At 37.3% G+C, this 23,538-nt stretch overlaps 1 protein-coding gene across 3 annotated transcripts in view; it reads right to left on the reverse strand.

Annotated features, from left to right (window-relative positions):
* The window catches only part of prkg1a (protein kinase cGMP-dependent 1a), a 123,037-nt gene that overhangs the window by 66,358 nt on the left and 33,141 nt on the right, over window positions 1-23,538 (reverse strand). Inside the window, exons 1-2 of one of the 3 annotated variants that reach the window (XM_055169772.2) lie at window positions 16,845-17,337; window positions 1,182-1,348 (exon numbers count right to left, since the gene is read on the reverse strand). In XM_055169772.2, coding sequence (XP_055025747.2) covers window positions 1,182-1,348; window positions 16,845-17,098 — 421 coding nt within the window. In that variant the 5' untranslated portion in view covers window positions 17,099-17,337. Of the gene's footprint in view, window positions 1-1,181; window positions 1,349-10,546; window positions 11,065-16,844; window positions 17,338-23,538 lie in introns of those variants that run through there. The other 2 variants (XM_055169771.2, XM_055169773.2) reach the window with 2 other exon arrangements.

Genomic DNA, 23,538 nt, shown 5'->3' on the forward strand with positions numbered 1-23,538 from the left:
TTGTTTCCATAATCCTGGCTTACCTCTCCTTACATCCAAAAACACACTTCTTCTTTCGTGCCATTGTTGATTCTTGATATAAAACAAAGCTGTCGCGTGAAGTGATGCCTGTGACTTTTAGTGTCCTTCCCGGGGGAAGTGCCCATAAAAAGAAATGATACGTAAGGTCAACCTATGACACGTAAGATGTACCCGTGTACGAAAAAAACTTGTACGAACCTAGACGACATGCATTCGACAGAGAAATACTTTGTAACACGTCCAACTGCTTTTTTGACACTTTGCTTATGTTTAGCACGAGGAATCCAACTCTTTAACTGTGTTAATAAGTCAGAATGCATGAAATACCGTTGACCCCCCCCTCCAAATGTATAATTTAAAATCAAGACACTCTGAACAACATGCAGACTAAGAGAAAGACACCACAGTGATTAAGATCCTGGTACTTTTCTGCTAAATGCACAAGCATGGACAGCGAGAGACTCTTTAGCGCTGCATCTCATGTGATAGATGAGAACCAATAAAATCCTACAATGACAAACTCCCTTATATTAAACAAAGAAAAGTTTATTAACAAAAGTTTTTTATCTTAAAAAGTTTTTTTCCTCCTATCAATCATCGTGCCATCTCACTTTCCCACTGCTCGGTAATGTATGGGCACTGCAGCTCATGCTGTACTGAGCAAGCAGACCACCATAAGTGTCGTCGCTTGTGGCATGAATCGTCAAAACAATTTTGTTGCAAGTTTCCTAAGGCAGAGTAATGAATAGTGCATTTGCATTTTGTGTGGTAATAAAATATCAGACTAATACCAGTTTAGATAAGACACATTTATATGGCCGAATGTAAGTGGAACAGTTTAAACAAGAAAGATAGCTATCCGATCAGAGAAGTGACCAGGTGTAAAATGCCCAGATGTCTGCTGGAATGTTAAAACATGTTCATTGTTAAATAATGTGAAATAAATATAATAAAAAGCACAATCTGAAAATGTAACTTATGCAATGCTGAAAAAAATTGGTGAACAAATTTTGGAAAACGAAAACATGTTCGGTTTCGACTGAGCGTTTCATAACATTCAGTTTCAGTCAAGAAATGATTATGAATCCCTTTAAAGTACAAACTGACTGTTAATCTCTTTTTGAAAGCAATTTTTTTTGGAAAGCATTCCTATCCCTCACCTTCCATGACATAGACGAGGGAGCCCACATCCCCTTCTTTAATAATACAGCTGTTTTTGTCATAGTCCACTGGATACATACAGTCCACTATCTCCTGGATCTGAGACATCTCCAGGTTCTTCATGAAGTCATTGTCCAGGATAGCTGACTTGATTAGTTCCTTAGATCTGCACAATGAAAGAGTTAAAGTTAAAGAGTATTCAATACAGAAAATTAGATGTTTATGGAATAAATCCACTGTGAGAAACATACATTTTTTTTGGAGATTTTAAAGTAAATAGTCATTCAAGACTGAATGCAAAGGTTTGTATCAAGAGATCACTGATCTATATAAATGACTGGATTGCGCATAGAACGCTTAACGTAACTGCGTGAGGTGAAGCCAGCGCAGAGTTCGAGCCGCCATCTTGGTATACCCAACCGGCAGAGAGCGTCATTGACTTCCATTCAAAATCATGTTTTAAATTCACCCGCTTTACAGCGTATCAGTCACGCAAGACTATTTTGAGGATATGTGTACGTAAATTAACTGTTAATTCTGGTGTTATTTGCAATGTTTATGTTTCAATCGGGCAGGAAAATGGATTTATAAAAAAACGTTAAGGTGAGTGTGTCTGCTGCGTTCTGTTAAAGACACGGGTATAAATAAAGTTTTTTTTTTTGACATTCAGCTACACGGTCACATAGATGTCTCTAAATAAGTTTAGGTAACTTGTAAGTTTAGATAACATAAAACCTACTAAATACTACTAAATATGTTGCGGTCTGTCTGCTGATCTGATACTGTAATGAAGATGAATGTATAATAACTGATTAAAAACTAAAATGTACAACTTTCAGTAAATAACTATGTACATGCTTAGGACGTTTGTGTTGTAATAATGTACAGGGTAACTTCAGATATAAAAAAAGAAGACTAGTAAAGTGATGTTTTATCATTAAAATCTGATAAAGTCCATTGATTTAATAGAATGTTTGGGTATACCAACATGGCGGCACGGTGGCTTCACAGTTGTGACGTCATGCGCAATCCAGTCATTTATATAGATCAGTGCAAGAGATGCATATCTTTAGACAGAACAATGGCACTGGCATATTTTAAGATCTGTACATGCAAATTATATTTAGTTGAGAAAGCTCAAACATGTGTTTTAGTCACCCAGGGGTAAATTTTACAGACTCTGTAATGCAAAATATGTTTTCTATCTGTCAAGCAATGCTTTGATTTGCCAAGAACATTTGACAAAAAAATTTTAAGATTTTAATATAAATTCAAAAATTTCTCATCTTGTGTCCCCATTTCGTTTGATACAAACTCACACTAATGAAACAACTAAGATCAAAACAAAGTAAGAAAACCATCTAAGCAATAAATGTTTTATCTGTGCCATTCTTTTTTATGCACTTTTAAATGTTAAAATTATTAAATTAATGATGGATTGATAAATCACAATTGTTGTGGAGTGCGACCTTTAAAATCTGCTATAAATTTCATTATTATTGTTATGAAACTTCCTCTAAATGTTTCTCAAAAAACAAGACTTTCATTGTGACTGCAGCTCTTCTGTTTTTATTGACATTGACTGATGCCAGACACACAGCGTAGCTGCTAAATCTCTCAGATGCTTACCTATGATCCACTCTCTGTTTACATTACACATACTCGCTTCACCATTAACACAAACAGAGACTTTTAATATTTCTCCAATACTTTCTGTATTGCCTTTTTCATATCTGATGCACATGGACAGTCTGGACCAGACTGCTCTTATCACTCAATGAAGTGACAGAATGAAGTTATCAGTTCTTATACATCGACTAAAACTCCTAGATGTAGCCTAAACTGCTAAAGAAATAAAACACAAATGAAACAAAATGGAGTAAATAATAAAGCTCAAATAATTTGGTCTTAGACAATTTTGATAACAATTGTTGGAGTTCATATAGGAATCTCTATTTACATTTTAATCAAGGGGCAACGTTCTGGTCTCTCTCGTGAAGCCAACACAGAAGTGCCTTAAACAATTCATCGACTTGCCGCTAAAGATTGGATCCAAAGGTCAATCCCAAAGACCATGGGTCTTTAACAGGGGGTCCGTAGTGGTATTACTGGGTCCTCCAAATATTGTTTGAATTCAAAATTATATTTTTGGAAAAATTAAATTACGTATCTAACAAAAATACATCAACAGGCTAATAACAGAAATGATAAAAAAAAACTTTCAATACTGTAGGTTCCCATATATAATAATATAAAACTTGATTAAAATTAAGGTTCCCTGTTAAAATCAATGCAGTAAATATAAAATGTTATAAAATATGTTAACATAACTATCTATCTGTTTATAAAAAATAAATGATAATTTTATATATTTGTAATGTAACCATCATAACTAAGAATGTAAATCCAGTCTTAATTTAATACATGTACTGGTGTACCTTGCGCCTCCTCCCTATCTACTAAAGGATTAGTCAATTTTCAAAAAAAAAAAAAAAAATTCAGATAATTTACTCACCACCATGTCATCCAAAATGTTTATGTCTTTCTTTGTTCAGTCAAGAAGAAATTATGTTTTTTTTTAGGAAAACATTCCAGGATTTTTCTCATATTAATGGACTTTAATGGACCCCAACACTTAACAGTTTTAATGCAGTTTAAAATTGCAGTTTCAAAGGACTCTAAACGATCCCAAACGAGGCATAAGGGTATTATCTAGCAAAATGATTGTCATTTTTGGCAAGAAAAATAAAAAATATGCACTTTTAAACCACAACTTCTCATCTTCCTCCGGTCCTGTGACGCGCGCCAGCGCAACCTCACGCAATACGTCATCATGTCAAGAGGTCACGGATGATGTATCGAAACTACGCCCCAGTGTTTACAAGTGTTGAGAAAGAGGACCGTTCTGACGTTGTTGTATGTCGAATAATACTAATTCATGTCTTTGTGTAATTCATGTGTCAGTTTATGGTTTAAAATGGTTTCATATATGTAACACGTGACCTTTCCACGGCATTAAACAATTACGTGAGGTCGCGCTGGCGCGTCACACAGCCGGAGGAAGAAGAGAAGTTGTGGTTTAAAAGTGAATTTTTTCTTTTTTTCTAGCCAAAAATGACAATCGTTTTGCTAGCTAAGACCCTTATGCCTCGTTTGGGATCATTAAGGGTCCTTTTAAAGTGCAGTAAAACTGTTAAGTGTTGGGGTCCATTGGAGTCCATTAAAGTGAAAAAAATCTTGCAATGTTTTCCTCAAAAAACAAAATTTCTTCTTGACTGAACAAAGAAAGACATCAACATTTTGGATGACATGGTGGTGAGTAAATTATCTGGATTTTTTTTAAGAAAATTGACTAATCCTTTAATTGGTCCTTGGCCTGAAAAAGATTTAAGACCTCTGCCGTAGACTCAGCATGTTGAAATGCCCTTCTTTACAGCAGAAATAAATATGTTTACAGCAAAAAGTGTTTTTAGTCTATAAAGCTAATTTTGACAACTGTGAGGGGGTGAATATTTTTGTAACTCACCAATTTCTGAATTATGTTAAGCCTTGAAGTTCTGCACAATTAGGGGCGTGGCCACTTGAGTGACAGGGGGATTGCCTGTTGTCAATACCGTTAAGCTAAGCGGGCATGGTTTTAGCCACCAGGCACCTCAGCTCCACCCACGTTCCGCCTCTTTGCCTATTTTCGGTTATCCACGAGTGAAGTGCTGCCAAGATGGCAATGACAGAATCCGCCAACTTGACCTTTAAAAATGCTCTTCAAAAACTTACGGGTGACGTCACAATTTATACAGTCTATGATTTTAACACATTGATTTCATGACAAATATGAGCACAGATTGTGTGATGGTTGAGATCTTTTCTGAATCTTTAGAGGGGTGAGATTACAGTCTTTTTTTCATAAGGAAATATACGGAGACATGCTTTATTTGTTCTTTATTTTATCATTATTTCTGTGCAATCAAAAATATAACTTGTAAACTTAAATTACAGCTATACTAGATGGATAGGCTTATGTAATCATGTTAGACTTTTTTATGTCTGTGTGTATTCTGGAGGACATCATCTCTCTAGTGGAACAGTCAGGGGAGATGTTTTATATCCAGAAGTGCAGGGATCGCTGGCCTCATTTACAGCAAATGACCTCTGAAGCTCAGTGTGACCGCCTTCCCTAACATCCAAAACACATCAACCTCTGTTTGACTTAGATTTTAACTCGCTGCCTTTTGTAGGAGGATATTCACATCACACATGTCTACAGACTGCCTCCCTTAAAAGGACAAAGTATGCTAAGGCTCAAAGCTGAGAAAATTGCACTAAGTTGTGGACTTGGAGACGTAACGGCTGAACTATTGTCGTAGTATCCAGATGCTGAAACCATGTGAAACCTTAACCGTATATAACACAGCAGTACAGAATAAATTAGTTGGTTACACTTTACCATAAAGTTGTATTTATTAATGCATTATTTAGCTGGCAAGTTCAGCAATTATTAATATATATTATTAAAATCAACACAACAGGTTTTATCTGTTAACATTAGTTAATGCACATTTAACTACTAACATGAAGAATGATTCATAAAAACTATTTTGCTTGTTAGTTTATGTTAATTTGTTTACTACATATACAACCTTATTGTAAAGTTTTACCACAGAATTAGCCAAATTAATGGAAATCAATGAGAGAGGGGAACTTTCTCGAGGATATCTATTAATTCACAAACAGTTTTTATTGCATTCTCAATGGAGAGCCATTAATGTTAATCCATTGCTGTTCACCAGCATTGTTGGTGTCATTACCAGGTGTCTTAACTAACTTAACCAGCAACCATCCCTCAGTCATCCAGCTTCTCAAAACAATGGCCATGTTTACATGCACCCTCATAATGTGATTATAATAGGATTTGGGGAATATTGCGATTATACTTTACCTCACCTGAAAACACAACACTTCGATAAAAATATTGTGAGTAAGCTCATAATCGCAGCAAACATAATCGTATTAAAACACTTGGCAAATGTCGTTTTTAACTGCAGTATGCAGCCATTAGGGCTGTAACGATTAATCGTGCAAATGTGTGTTTTCTCAGTGGATGAATTACGGTGAAATCCTGGCACATCCCAAAGCCAGGGGGCGCTCTCGTGCAGAAACTCCCTTTGTGCCACAGAAGAAGTAGCATTTCAAACACTATTGCAGGAAATGTATATAGGAATATTATAACGCCATTCTTCAAGTTGTTTTAGGTATTTTCATGATAATAAAGAATATTTTGAATGATTTTGTTAAACGAGTGTTGCTTTTTTAAATGCATGTTATACACGACTCAGACTCATAATGATTTTAGATTGATAATAACTTCCTACTGACCAAATGCTGTAGTACACGCACAAGCTATGCGATTCAAAATTTATTTCAGAGGCATTTTTAATGGGACACACGATCAATCTTTGCAGCCCTAGCGGCCATGTAAACACTTTAAGTAAGGAATAATTGACGACGGGCCATTGAATTATAAGAAAATAATGCACACCCAAGGTGCAGGGTTCCCACTAGAGGTCTACACGGAAGACCCGAGACCCGAAGACCCGGGACCCGACCCGGGACCCGAACGGGTTCGGGTCTATATTTTAAATGATCAGCCGGGTCCGGGTCGGGTCTCAATCTATTACTTCGGGTCCGGGTCTGTTTAACATTGTGGGTAATACCCGAGGACGATCGGACTCGGAGAACACACACTCACATTTAAATAAAATATTTCTCCAGCAACAAAAACTTAGATGAACTGTCGCATACATTTTTTCTATGACGCTAAAGTTGCGTTAAAAAGTTTATATTTGGTTGCTCCAACCAGGCAGCTAACGCGCATGCGCTCTTGTAATGTTTCTCTGGCTACCAGTCAGGAGCTTCTGCAGTGAGACGCAATGACTTTACCTTTGACAATTGGCTATTTTATTTAGAAGGCGGGACCTATTCCGCCGTACCGCGCATTTTGCACTGACGTGACTTCTATAATTTTTATAACAATATTATAAATTGACCGTCTTGCTGTTATATCTAAAGTTTTCGCGACTCTGCTCAAAGAGCAAAGAGATGATAGCAAAGTAAAGCTAACGACAGCAGCTATGACACTGAACGAGCAATCGTTATTATAATCCAAATGGGCAAACATTATTAAGCAAGTTGACCCGATACACAACAAAGTGGACTTTTAAAGCTGGAATAAGCATTAAACATTTCAATCGTCAAGAGAGGAATAACATGGATGGAACTTTCTTGGAAATAAGGATTGTGCATCACACACAGTCAGGTACAAGGAGGGAGAAGACAACTTCTAACGTTATGGGTAAGACAAAAAGTTTAATTTTCGCTACTTGTTTATTGACTTATTAATAACATTTAGCTAAAGAATATGTGCCGGTCGGGTCTGTGTCTTCCCGGACGGGTTCGGGTCCAGCTTTTAAATAATAGACGGGTCCGCATCGGATCCGGGTCCAGCTTTTAAATAATAGACGGGTCCGGGTCGGTTCCGGGTCCAGCTTTCAAAACAACAGACGGGTCCGGGTCGGTTCAGTGTAGCACATTTACGGGTCTGATCGGGTTCGGGTAGGAATTTTTGGACCCGTGTAGACCTCTAGTTCCCACACCTTAGTTAACTTCAAATTCAAGGACCTTTCAATGAGTTTTGAGGTCCAATACCCTCAAATTCAAGGACTACATGTGGGCACATTTCAAGTGAGAGCAAGGTTACATCATGTTACCTTTAAAGATACATTGTTACAGTTTCCTTTCGAGGGAACTTGCGCTGCATCACTGCGGTGACACTTTGTGGACCCCTCCAGAGGTAAGTGTGTCTGAATGTATATATCAAAATTCAACCAATGATGAGGCTTAACGACAAAGACAGGGTGACGCGGGAGCCAGGAAGTATATCGCTATCTTAAATATTGCCAAAGACGGCGTTACAGGGATGCAGGAAGTATGACAAGGGAGACGCAGCGTCTCGTTCCTTTCTTAGGGAACAACAGTTACATACGTAACCCGAGACGTTTTCATGTGTCAAACACAACTATGCAAAAAAGCATTTTGGTATGAATCAACATTCGCATAAAGAAGATATAAGCATTTAAAGCTTCACATACTCTGGGGACACCAAAGATTTATTTGACATCTTAAAAAAGTGTTGTGAAATGTCCCATTGAAGCGCAAATTCTTTTTAACCTTGATATAAAGAAGTTTTCTCTAAACTCTGTCAACATGCCTTCATCCAGAAACAGCTTAAATAACACGACAGCAGTATATAGATGTTAGCTTCAGTCATGTAAACATCATACTGCGATTAAGTCCTTACTCTGATTATTGGAAATAATCACATAAACGTAGTCAGTGATAGTGTAGTTTTAACCAGAATACCAAGAAACATGACAGGGTTCAGCCACACATGACAAACTCATATCAAGAGGTCAAAAAGTCCAATCGAGTCATTCTTTTTAAAATACAAAATACCAGACTGTCAATATATCAGAGACATGCTCAGAGAAAATATTTCAATCAGAACTTCAAAACCATTAGATCAAAAACGTTTGGTATTTCATCATTTGTAACCTATCAAATGTCACTGCAAAGGTAGATGGTTTGATAAAACAGAAAGGCGAAGATGGAGAGACGTTCAAAAGTTAGGAATCTTGGTAATTCAATATCAGGTGAAAGCAGACTACATGTATTTACTGCTGAGACAAAACAAAAACAAAGTGAGACAGATTAATGATTGCAGAATGAGAAACAAGAATAAAGACAAATGTTTTATTTATCCAAAAATAACAATCATCTTCCTGACCATGCACAGATATTCAACCTTCTTCCAACACATTTTTCTAAGCTTTCTGACTAAAGCAACATTGACATTGTCTGTTTGTTCATTTGGCAGCCCACCAAAGCTGTTTTGGCAGCTATTCACTAGTTATTTTTCCTTAAATGATCATAATCATTCCTTAAGAAACTCACAAACTCAATATACAAGCAAAAGAAAAGACACAAAGCTTAAAGGCTTTGCTTGTACAAAACAGGTTGTGTTGTAAATTAATACAGTGTTGAGCTGTCAAATTCAGATACACAGCAGATGGGAAAAACCACGCTGGTCTGAAACAGAACAATGATGTTCCTGTGATCTCAAACCACTAGATGCAAATGAATTAACGGAGAGCTGTTTGTGTTTAGGGCAGCAGGTTGTGCCACAATTTTGTTTTGTGTTTAGGTTGTGTGGCCCTGGTAGTGTCTATTTCATTTAAAACACAACACGACACACTTTTGTGTATGCTAAGAGACGATCATGTATGTAAATGACATGAGCCAAATGATCTCGATCCACCTGCTGCATGGCATCATGCTGCTTTGATAAGCAAATATATTATCAGTATGTTAAACAAAGCAGTTATTAAACCATACCAGTCTTTGGTCATTAAGTCCCATCAGCATCACTAGAGCTGCTCAGTATTGGCACATTATTCCCGGTTCAAATGTTTCTGGGGAAAATCTATTGTGGAGGGTCATGAATGATATGCTTCTGCAAATGTCAATGAATGGCATTTTAAACAAAACGTAATGAGCTCGTTTGTGTTTTTGCCTTTTGAGTTTTCGGATTTACATGATACTGCATCCCTTGCGTTACCGTGGCAACCACATCTCCCACCATCCAACTGTCCTTACAGTAATATGTACTTGATACTACTATCCAATACATCACATGACCTACTGTAGTTTCTTATACTGTTTGCGTGATACAATAATGAAAGGGAGTTATAATAAGACAGAGCTATTTTACACTTTCAGAAAAAATGGTCCCTAGCGGTCTCTGGGATGTTACCCTTTAAAAAGTACAAGTAGTTTTATTTTTGTACCAAATAATGCTTATTAGTACCTCAAAGGTTCACATTGCTTCCCCAGTGACAGCTTGGAAAACATTTTTTGACCATTTGTTGTACCAGACACTTAGGTTACCATGGTAATTTTTTTCAGCTATTCACTCCAAATTATCATTTTGCACTGGCAACCTACAATTCAAATGCGTGTCAGTAAGATGAATTATTGAATGATAATGTAGCCACAATAAGAAATTAAATAAGTGATGTGCTTCTTTGAATTAATAAATTACATAATATAGTAAATAAGAGATAGCTAGCATTACGCGTACTTATACTATTTTCTACGCACTACTTATAATGCAGTTTAAGTATGCATTTTGGTGCGCAGTACTTAAACAGTGTAATTTAAATATTGATAGTTCATATAGATATAATATAATGTTGCGTTTGATGTAATTGAACTTTATCTTTCTATGCTAAATTGAATGATATGAACCTACTTTGCGCTCTTGGGGACGATGGGCAGTGTCACGTGACTCAGCTGTTGGACGTTTGCGGGTTCGGCGCTGATCGCCTGCCGCTTGGTGCGCTGATGCTCGTGCAGCTCCGGACTGTTTTGGACCTGTTTGGTCGCTGGGCGGATCACGGATCGGTACTTATCCAGCTCGTTCTGCAGTTTCTGAATGAGTTCATCTTTCTGGTCCAGTTCGAGCTCCAGTTCGTCGATGAGCGCGTCTCGTTGCCTCAGTTCTTCAATCTTCTCCTGAAGCGCGTACTGGAGGTCGCGTAAAGTCCCCATCATCATCCCTTCCGATCCGAATAAATCCCAGCAAATCTTCACAGAACTGCACTTTTAATCACTTTACGGAGAGAAACAAAATCTTACCCACTAAAATAGGTCCTATTCTGTTATTAAATGAACTACCAAACTAAACGAACCTGTGGGAAAAAGCTCGGTCTCTGTATCCGTGTGAAAAAGAAACGGCTCTGACATGCGCGTATCCCCGCGCGCTCGCATGTAGTGACGTGATGAATGAGCGGAGATTCCTGGGCAGTCAGAAGCGCGCTTAGCCCTCCCCGTGCCCTCCTTCAATCTCAACTTAAAAACATTTAATAAAACCACTGTTCCAACAGGTATATGTCAGATTTATGTTGTGCTCCACACAACAACAGCGTATCAAAACGCAGAAAAGTTCCCAAATGGTTCTTTGTAGAGAAAAGTTTAAAAAGAACCATAGAGTATTGCACAAAAAGTTTTAAATATATTTACAAATGTTTTATTCTTTATAGTGAAAGAGTTTGTAAGAACTTGAGACCATTTGGGAAACCAAAAAATGCACTTTTATTATTGCTGCCCTATTTGGCACCTTTATTTTTTAAGAGTGAAGTATAAAGTTAGTAAATAAAAACATTAGTAAAAACCAGGCATGTCACACACAGTTATAAGTCAATTTACAAACGCTTGATGAGTTTGATGCTGTTTTAAAACACTGCATCTAAATAATTTGTGATTCTGTGAAATTATGTGCTTCAATTTAAAATGAAAACTTAACATAAAGCACTATAGTAATTGAGTAATTTTTTTTTTAATCTGGGGAAATGCTTTATGCTTGGAGTTACCCATCCAAGCTCATATAACTTATAAAGGACATAAGGCGCCCTCTGGTGTCAGAAAATTAAAGACTGATATTGAGCAGCAAAAAATCTGAATTGATTGTGTGTTGATGTTAAATTATATATATTAATATATATTATATTATATTGTTAATTTGACATTTTCAGATTGTCTTTGTCATATAATCTGTGTCAGGTGACTATGTTGTGTACATTAGAAAATAGGGGCCTCGTTTTTAAATCTGCTTGGGCCCCCCAAAAGCTCTTCACTAAGATAAAGTGAACCATGTTTTTAAACTAAAGAAAAGTGGCTTGGGGGTAGAATTGACCCCAAGGGTCTTATTAGGGTTAATCCTGATGACAGCAAAGCCACTGTTGTGTTTAAATGACATTTTGGACCTCTGATACGATTTTATAAGTTTCAGCTTTAAAGCTGTGACACAGGTTGACCCAAACTTTAAAACCTGAACTTGAAGTTATGCAAATCTATGAGTCTGACACCATATATGCATTTGTTGAACATGTCATTATGCACAATTGATCAAACTTTGAAGGAAGTTATAAGAATCAACCTCCTTGACTAATTCTAGGCATAGGCTACCCAAAAAGACTCAGTTAACAAGAAAAACCACATACTGATTCAGCATTCCCTAAGCTGGTCAACAGTTAGTAAAACAATCACTATTGTTAGGTCGTAATTGATTTGTATAATCAAAATACATTATTTTACTAAACTATACAATAAGTTTTATCCAGTTATCTAGTTAACATCTTGTAATGAGATGAGTGACATGGCTATATTAAAGGCGGAGTCCATGATGTTTGAAAGCCAATGTTGATATTTGAAATCACCTAAACAAACACGCCCCTACCCCAATAGAATCTGGACCTTCTGTTCATAGACCCGCCCCACACATACGCAACCCGGCATTTGATTTGATTTGATTGGCTATACGTGTGTTTTGGTAGTCGGCCCGTCTCCTTTTCCAAAGCGTTTTTCAAATATCGTGGACTCCGCCTTTAATACTTTGTTTCTAGACTTTTATTAATTTTTTTTCGACGTGGGCACCATTCTTACTTCTCTCTATATATCTCATCTCTACAATGAGTAATGTCATGATCCTGCCCGAATGCGCGTTCTTGAGGTTCTGAGTGAGACGCGTGGTGACAAAAACGATCAACGCGTTGTTTAAATGAGCGGTAAAAACCCGGTCGGGCAAACTGTTTTTGTCGTGGGTGCCCCGCATGCACAGGTGTGAAGCCTATGGATGAAAACACGTCATTATTCCCTTCTCGTCAGTTCACACGCACCAGCGCAGCGCGTACACTGGCGCGGAGCAGAGCGAGACCTTCAGCCGACGTGCCAGGGGCTTAGCACCGGACGGCCCTGGCCCAAATGAAACCCATGTATTTGAGTCCTGATCAAGAGGTAACGTCCGATTCCGATCGAGTCTGAAACCACATGATCGAATCGGGACATAAGGGACAGTATTAGTGTAATAAGACTTCCTACCTAAATCACAAAACAGGCAAAATCTGAATTACCTAATTTTTCGCATGCTGGCAGAGAATGATTTACCAAAACTAAGATACTGGGATGTTCTGTTTCACATTTTCTAGGTTGATAGAAGCACTGGGGCACTAATGGAAATGGAAAAAGTCAGATTTTCACGATGTGACCCCTTTTAATAGGAGCGCTGACCTTTACATTCCAGTCTTATAGCTGAGAGAAGTATCAAGGTTATATTTTTACAGAATGTTCTTTGCATTAATCTCAAAGGCTCCGAGCAACACCCAACAAGTGAGAAATAACAAAATCAATGTATTTTTCAGGAATATTCCTCTAATGCACTTTATTTTGTCCCATCATCTCTCTCTTGCTGTCACTGCCCTTGAAAGCACCTCTCCCAGAAAAACAGGCTTTAAATTTCACCTCTATAAACTCTTCCTGCTGGGTTCTTCCTCTGTGGATCGATGGAAAGAGGATCTGTTGTAACATGACTAGTGTGGCTGCTCGCTTCTGCCACAGACTACCAATTGCCGCCATTTTGTCTCTTTGGAACCGTTTTTTTTTAGACAACACCAAGAAGATGTTACAAACGATAACTCGATTGACACAAATGTTTGCTCCTGAGATGAGCCCTCGACAACTCTGATTAAATAACAATGGACATTCTCCTGTGAAAATCAACATTACTCTTGAGTTAAAGTCGCAATGTAATTGAAATGAAAAACTGTAATTTTTGGGGAAATAATTTGTTATTTTTTACAAATGACTTATGTGTAAGCTTCATTTTTTTTATTCATGTGCTCTCATAATCTTTCATCAAAAACATAAATCTCCTCGAAACGATCTCTCTTTACTTCCGATCATATGGTGTGGCAGGTGGGCGGGGTCCGTGAAAAGATTGCAGCGTTTAGCAATTAGCAACATGACCCAACGTCAAATGATCCAACAGCTCTCAATGGACGAATTCAAGTCCAGCCCTGCCTTTTTTCATTTCAGAAGCCGTTTCACTCGGATATACGTCACCACTACAGGGAAAATAAAACAATCGCTACCTCCGTTTTATGGCGACTTCAACAGTGTCATGCTTAAATGGTGATGATCTTCTCATTCAATACTCTGTTGCAACTGCTATGCTGTCACACTTTTTATACTGATGAGACAACTGTGCATCACAAGTGTTCGCTGGATTTGAATTCACGCCTTTTACAATCCCTATGATTACTTTAACATTGTAATCATATAAGGAAGGTGTATGATTGATCTTATTGACAGTGCCTCTCCATCACTCCTAAAAATAAGGTACAAACCCCAAATCTAACCCCAACCCCAAGCGACAATGATTTGAAAATAGGAAAAACAATGAGAAAACAATACATAAAATGACACAAGAAATTTGTGGGAGTGACACGGAAAATACATCAGTGATCCCGTCACGGATAAAGCATGAATTCCGTGACATGGACACGGATAAAGTGATCAAATTTTCCTTGACTACGTAACACGGATTTCCATGAGATCATGTTGCCAGGTATGGTTCCATAAAGAACCTTTAACATCCACAGAACCTTTCTGTTGCACAAACGGTATTTGTAGTGGACACAGGGTTCTACAGACTATAAAAAGGTTATGAAAAATTGCATTTTTTCAGTAACTTTCACCTTAAAATGCTCTTTGGGGAACCAAAATAGTTCTTTGATGGTTTTGCTTTTAGAACCTTTAAGAGTGTAAAGAAACAAGGTGGCAGTAATTGTTTTATTACACTCCTAAGAATAAAGATGCTTAAAAAAGTTCTTCACGGCCATAAAACAACATTTTTGGTTCCTCAAAGAACCACTTAGTAAAAGGTTCCTAAAATTACTGTTTTTAACTTTTAATAATCTAAAGAAACTTTTCACTACAAAGAACCTTAGAAACAGAAATGTTGTCCAGATGTTAAAGGTTCTTTATGGAACCATTCAGCCAAAAATGGTTTTTCCATGACATCATGAAGCACTTTTATGTCAAAATATTTTTCAGGAACTTTTACCTTAAAAGGTTCTTTGGGGAACCAAAATAGTTCTTTGATGGTTTTGCTTTTAGAACATTTAAGAGTGTAAAGAAACAAGCTGGCAGTAATTGTTTTATTACACTCCTAAAAATAAAGATGCTTAAAAAAGTTATTCACAGCCATAAAACAACATTTTGGTTCCTCAAAGAACCACTTAGTAAAAGGTTCCTAAAATAACTGTTTTTACCTTTTAATAATCTAAAGAAACTTTTCACTACAAAGAACCAACAGAAATGTTGTCCAGATGTTAAAGGTTCTTTATGGAACCATTTAGCCAAAAATGGTTCTTCCATGGCATCATGAAGCACTTTTATGTCAAAATATTTTTCAGGAACTTTTACCTTAAAAGTTCTTTGGGGAACCAAAATAGTTTTTTTTGATGGTTTTGCTTTAAGAACCTTTAGGAGTGTAAAGAGACAAGCTGGCAGTAACTGTTTTTATTACACTCCTAAGAATAAAGGTGCTTAAAAGGTTCTTCACAGCTTTGCCATAAAAACATTTTTGGTTCCTTAAAGAACCACTTAGTAAAAGGTTCCTAAAATAACTGTTTTTATAATCTAAGAAACGGTTCACTACAAAGAACCTTAGAAACAAAAAGGTTGTCCAGATGTTTAAGGTTCTATATGGAACCCTTCAGCCAAATTGGTTCTTCCATGCCATGGCATTATTAAGCACTTTTATGTGTATCAGGGACAACCTGAGGATCTAGATAATGATGCATCATAAAAACACAGTCTGTTAATCAGCGTATGGTCTCAGAGCATATTAAATCACAAACCCTCTGCTTCTTCCATAATGAAAACATTAAAATCATTAGCACATCTGTCATCCTTCACATCATACACCACAGTGACAAACACATACTCTGCTCAAAGGGTGTTTATCCCTAAAAAGCTAATTTAAAGACGATTAAGATGTTTTGGTCATTAGTGATGGCCCTCAAGTGATGCACTGTACAGATAAACAACAAAGCACTGCCCTCTAGTGGCCATTACTGCATGCAAATCAAATGTGAGAGGATGCTGCTAATAGTCTGTTTCCCACACGGAATGGATACAGGATTTATACAGAAGGATGGATGTGGCTCTAAGGAAATCTGCTGAATATTGAAAAATGTATTGATTGAAGTTTTACTGAATCAAATGACAATAATGGCGAAGAATCAAAGCAAAAAGTCTATATTTTCTAAGTTAAATGATCCTTAGAAAGTCTACTGTCAGATCTTTTGATAAAAAGCTCACAGAATCAGAAAGATAAGGCAGATGGGAGGGGAACCATATGGTCAAACAAAGCACTTTCTAATGGCGTATTAAATATCCTCAGACAGGCTCTTGGGCGCTACACGTTCAAACCCTAAAAGCCGATAATGCACAAGGCTTCCTGTGCGCGGAGCCCTCTGGGAGCTGACGATGACGATGATGATGGTTCAGATCAATGATACTCTCTCTCTTCCACCTCCTGCCCTCTTTGAAGATACACAAAGATGCTCTGTCATCATGAGTTTCTCCATTCATGCCCCGAATCCTCAACAATCAAATAACGCAGTACGCAAACTATCAAAAGTATTTTAAAATGTGCAAACCACAAGCATCATGTGCACGCATTTAACACATCACGTATTTCTCACCTGTCAGATTTGGCAACTCTCCGAAAGCTTTGGTTGGATAAATCCTGGTGCGTTTGCGGTTCCGCTGATATTCCCTGCGCTCGGTGCGTCCGGCGTCCGATCTGCGCGCACGGTAAAACCGACTGACATTTGTGCAGCTTTCTCTTCAGCTCGCTTATTTCGTCTTCTCGCTCCACCAAGCGCCTCTCTAGATCTCGTATCCTCTCCTCCTTTAGCATTAAAATCTTGGCAAAGTCTTCCTCCAGGTCACTCATTCTGAGGTAGTAAAGAAAACTTTAATCCTTTCAAATCAACCAGGCGCACTGTTTCACCCGTCCAGATGCGCTCAGCTTTTGGAGGTCCAGCTTATCTATCCACGTGTTTACAGCTGAAGACGCGAGTCTGTGTCGGTCCCGTTGTCGGTCACCTCTGTCCCAAACATCCCCGTCAAAAAACACGCACCGGGCACGAGCTGTCGCCTCTTCCACCCGGTCTTCAGTATAGGCGGAGTTTCACTTTTGCGCTTGGGGAGAGGGGGAATGTGTGCGAGTGTCTGTGAGGGGGGTGAACAGAAGCCCAAAGCAAACGAGATGAAAGGTTTATACTGACATTTAAACGCTTAAAGGTGATAGAAATAAGTAAGCTATTTATAAATGTGTAAGTATGGCCATAACAAATAGGTTAACAACCACACAATTATACCCACCAAATAATGATAATAAAATAATTAACCCCCAATTTAATTGTTTTATTCACACGCCTCAACAATTAAACAATTTGGACCCTGGCACACTCCAAAATCAATCTGCGCCTCTTCACCACGATCATGTGATTAAAGGATGACGTAACTTTGTGTAACCCGACACGAACATCACAAACCGGAATATTTAGACGCCTTGGAAGTTATTCAAACCTACAGTATCTACTAAACTCTTAGATCTAAGGTCAATTTTATCTTGAGGAGCTGGGTAATGTCATGCATCAATATAGTAGCCCAGGGTAATCTAGTACTGTTATTTCATATCTGTGCGCACTGTAGGGAAATACAGTAAGCCATTGTGCATTCATAAACCAGCATGATATGAAAGCATCAGCTTCATCACATTCATGAGAGAGAGAGAGAGAGAGAGAGAGAGAGAGAGAGACTGATTAAGAACCAGAGATGAAGAGAAAATATTTTTTGACTTATCTTTAAAGGGGGCATAACATGAAAATCTGACTTTTCCCATGTTTAAGTGCTATACAGTAATTGGGTCCCCCGTGCAAAAGATTGACCCTAACTTAGTTTTGGTAAAAAAAATTTGCAAGCAGGTGAAAAAAGGTTATTGAAATTTGGCTCCCCTTGTGATGTCAGAAGGGGATAATACCTGCACAACATGATCTCACAAAGTTCCGTGGGATAGACACAAAATTTTGTGCTCATTTTTCCGTGGCATTCTAACGGATCTCCGCATTTTTCTGTGGCGCTGCTATGGACTGTCTTTTTCCGTGGCATTCTCACGGATTGGTTACTCAACTGCTTTTTCCTATTTTCAAACCATTTTCGCTTCGGTTTAGGGTTAGATTTGGTGTTTGCGTTAGTATGTCACTTTAACTATTGGTTTATACTATTTTTTCTGATTTATTCCTTTATATTTTCTAAACTTTAAACAATTGTCGCCTGGCGTTGGGGTTAGAGTTGGGTTTGGGTAGAGATGTCATTTCATATAAATCTAACCCTAAACCGAAGCGAAAATGGTAAGAAAATAGGACAAAACAGTTGAGTAACCAATCCGTGAGAATGCCACGGAAAAAGACAGTCCGTAGCAGGGCCACGGAAAAATGTGGAGATCCGTGAGAGTGCCACGGAAAAATTGGCACAGGGTTCCGTGGCTGTGCCGCGGAAATTCGTGAGATCAGGTTGTACCTGCACTATCCAACCACGGCACTGCCATTATGAGCTAATTTGCATTTTAACCTCTTGAAAAGCACCCCCACTCTGGCCCAAACCATGAAAATACCTAGTTTCCCTAAAAGGGTTGTTTTAACTAAACAATTTAGGGGCAGTTTCCTGGACAGGGATTAAGTTAGAGAGGCTAAAGTACATTGTAATAAAAAAAATATTTGTATACTAAAATCTTTATGATAAATATGTGTGTGAAACCTAGAAATGCAATGATGCCACAAGTCTAAAGAAGTTATGTCTCACATTTGAGGTCAATAGGACCAAAAATGAGGTTCTTGCAAGGGTTTTTGTACAAGCCTTTGTTTACATGCATACATGTTCGTTCTTATTATTATTTATCCTTTATGTTAGCATATAAAATGCAGTTTCCACACCAGGAAATAAAACATCACACAAAGATTGTTGGATTCTTATCTAATTGGCTACACATTCTGTCTATCGATATTTTCCATGAAGTCATTGGAGGAACGAGCGAGTCAAATGACGTCACGATTTTTGACAGCGCTGTTTGGATATTATGTATTATACTCCCGCCTACTTTTTGAACACGGGTTTGAACGCGGATGTAATTGCATATACAATTTAACGACGTAAATAGACTGTATATTATATTCTATTACTAGACGCGAAAGTGCGAAATCTGATGTAAATAATGGACAATATATCTATATTTCATGGATTACACGCATTTGTGGACAAAAATGGTAATTGGATGTATTTTATAAGACCGTTTTCATGAGTTATTCACACATCTGAAACAGACTGGATTCGATTTGCGATCGTTATATCAACACAAAGGTAAGAAGTCCCGTTTATATTTAGCATGATGTCATCTGGACTTCTGTCACAAAACACTACATTTATGATGCTAGAGCATCTGTATCTCAAAACAGAGACCATACACTCATGCTAAACCTGTAAAACCTTTTAAACGATGTATAGTAATGTTAATATTATTAATGTTTGTAGACAGTAGGCTATATAGATATTGTTAGCAGCGTAAAAAAAAACCTGACGTCATCCCGCACCCGAGCTAGTGCGCATCGAGAGGTTAAAGGACACACTCAAAACAGCACATTTTTCCTCACACCTCCAAAGTTATCTATATGATATTTTGAGCTAAAACTTCACATACATACCCTGGGGACACCAACAATTTATTTGACATCTTAAAAAGTCATTTTAAATTGATCTTTATTGTGACAGAACCATTCAAGTATCATTTATTTACTTTTTTACTGTTCTTTACCATACAGCCTGATATAGCAACATTTTATGACTCTCTATTTTCACTAGAAGTCTTCTAAAATTGCTTTTATTTCATTATATTAATTAACTTTTTTACTTTTCACTGAAATAAAGTTTTAGGTTTCCCGGACAGGGTTTAGATTAATCCAAGACTAGGCCTTAGTTATATTAACTTTTTCGCTGTGCGGCCCCCCTGTGTACAGTGCCTCCCTTTGTGGCCCCCCAAAGAAAATTTATAAAACATTTTAATTAAACAAAATGTAATTAATTTTATTGTAGTTAGTAGCCTTATTTTTCTGAGGTTTAATTACACAGAATTTATGACTAATTGATGTTTTTTATAAAATGTCATTAAGCTGGGGCCCCCCTGGCACCATCTTAGGGGCCCCCAGTTTGGGATCCATTGTATTAAGGTTTGTAAGGCCAATATGTTTTTAAATGAATACAGCTCAAACTTTGCATTTTAGGATAAATCCTGTCCTGAAAACCGCCACTATATCATTATAGTGCATAGCCTCATGGTTTATTGCATTGTTTATTGAATTTCGGCCATAAAATTATTAATGAAAGCACATGATTAAGGTCATCAGTGTAAATATTAACTTTTATTACTTACTTTTCTTCCTAACTTCACGCTTTGTCTATGAGGTAGCTTACAGATTTATAAGGTGATGATGATGATGATGCAGAAGATATTGGACTTTGGTGTAAATCACAGAAATGTGATATGAGCTCATTCTCTCATTCGCCTGCTGTGTGAACGATGACACAATGATTAGCACAGGATTGCTGTGCACCTGAGGGACCGATTGGATTACTGGCTAAGGTGGGCGGGACTTGTGGGAGGCGCTGGGTGTAAGAACAGAGGCAGACATTACTCATCCCTTTCCAGTTACACAGTCTCTCTTTCATTGAAACCCAATAGGATTGCTTCAGATCCAGAGAGGTCGTTCTGTCAGTCATTGATCAGGACGGCCTCTGCACTCTGAAATCTGGGAGACAGGAAGTCAGTAAGGAGATACGGTCAATATGATCAAGGCGTCAGTGATTCAAGGCTATCATCACTAGATGCAATATTTAATTTGATGCAAATGAAAGCGGGGTTGTGAGAGATAAACATTTTCAGCCCGTATGAAAATTACACATGGATTTAGGACAGACAAAGTAAAAAATCAATAGTCACTACAAATGAATCAAACTTTTTACATTTTTAAATTACATTTCCACACTTGGCAGGTACTTTTATTCAAAGCGACTTACAGTGCATTACAAAGTATACATTTTTATCTGTATGTGTGTTACCTGGGTTTAAACCACAGACCTTTTGTGCTGCTACTGTATCACTATGCTTTACCACGGTTTTATACAGTATGGTAATCAATACCAATCAGAACCATGGTTACTACAGTTTTGCTATAATTAAATCATGGTTAATTTTCGTAAGGGTGACCTATTGTCTTATGTCACATTTGATTGACGCTGTCAGAAAAAAGTAAAAAAGTCCCGATCGGTCACTGAGGCAGTACCCTTTATAAAGGTCCTAATATGTACCATTTAGGCACAGATACATTTACTACCAATTTGTACCTCTGAGGTACTACTATAAACTTTTTAGGTGCAAAGGTGTACTTTGTAAAGGGTACTTCCTCAGGAACAACCATTTTTTCTGAGATTGTAGTCAATGTTTTTTGTTAGATGCTAAAACAGGCAAAAATCCCATTGGACACAATGTTTGACTACACTGCAAAAAAATGATTTTCAAAAAAATATATTCTGAGCAAAACGACCCAAGAAAATAAATCTAGTTTTTAGAGCAAGAATATGAAATTTAAGTGATTTTGTGCAAACAAATCTGCCAATGGGGTAAGCAAATTTTTCTTAAATTTAGTGTTTCAGAAAAATGTTCAAGATTTTTTTTTGCTAACCACACTAGCAGATTTTTCAAAAAAAAAATTAAGCACAAACTAAAATTTGATATTTTTTTGTCTAAAAACTAGACTTATTTTCTTGGGTCGTTTTGCTCATCAAGAAAAAGCATCTTAATTTGATAATTTTTAGATATTTTTACTGAGAACAAGTCAAAAATACTAAGAACATTTTTTCTTGAAAATAATTTTTTGCAGTGTAGGTTTTTTGAATAAAGATCTAAGGGTTGCCATAAGCATTTTCACGTTTTATTCTACAACATAAAAAACACTAATACCCCACACGTGATTTTTTTAAAGCTTTAAAGGGTCTTTAATAATAAACAATAATATTAAAGACCCATTAATAATAAACAAACAAACAAACAAAACGGGAAAAAAATCTCATAGAGATTATGAAAGATCATATTTATATTTTTTCTTTGTTTATAAACTCTTAAACATGGGTATTTTTCTTCAAAAATACAAAATTTTGAGCAAAAAGCTAAAATAATTGCATTTTTGTGAAGGAATATTGTTAAAGATCAGATTCAGAATGATTTTCAAAACGTAGCGTAAAATTAACAAAAAAATTTGGAAAAAAAAGTTTTTTTTATAATTTGGGTAAGTGGATCTAGTGGATAATCGCGATATTACAGATTACCATAAAAAGTCAATGGCAGGGAAAGAGTTAAAAATGGTGGTTGCTAGCAAGATGCTCCATGAGACTACAGACGTTTTTGGGGACTTTAAACATCATCATGCTTGAAGATCTCAACAACAATGCAACATGGGCATGGTTCCCAACAACAATTCATACATGGAGTATTTGAAATATGTTAAATAAAGTCTGAAAAAGGTGTCCGAAGCTCGGTGGCGATGGCATTGATGTTGAGAGACCATAGTGTATTTTGCTTGCAGCCTAAATTTAAAATTCATAAACGTATTTTGACACGACGCATGATGAACATGGGTTCACATGACGAACCGAACACATATTTAAGCAATATCGCTCGAGTAGGAGTGTGATATAGCTCTATATCATCACGGCTGTGATTAGGCCAGAGGCATGAGGCCGTAGGCCGAGTGCCGGAGGCAATCACAGCCGTGATGATATAGAGCTCACACGACTCCGAGAGCGATATTGCTTTTATACAACAGTTCGACGGCACACGTTTAAAAAACGAAAACTAGAAAACAACAACGGAGTAATTTTAAAAGCCTCTTTGTTTGAGAACTACTTCTTCCGCCACGGATTTGATAGCGGCCAGAATGACAGGTAAAACTTTCGGCTGCTTTGAATCTCAAATTAACTCAATGGACGGATTCGCCGTTTTTAAATATTACAATTTCTTGGTCACAAAATGTAGTTTTAAGATTAGATCAGTCGAGAATGTATATCGTGGCTGTCCGATGAAACTCACGCATGTTCATTTTGCCGATTTTGAAATTTTTCGACAGATTGAATGTCCAGGTTCATTTCCATATACAGTATGCGTCACATACCTAAATAGCCAATGAAAACTTGTGAAATCATGTCATCTGATTTTCACGTACCCGTTTGGTGTCAAAGCTGTCAATCACGCCGCATATTTTCCGCCTGTGAAGCATCTCGCCG

Source organism: Misgurnus anguillicaudatus, chromosome 11, assembly GCF_027580225.2.
Source record: "Misgurnus anguillicaudatus chromosome 11, ASM2758022v2, whole genome shotgun sequence".
Taxonomy (NCBI): Eukaryota; Metazoa; Chordata; class Actinopteri; order Cypriniformes; family Cobitidae; genus Misgurnus; species Misgurnus anguillicaudatus.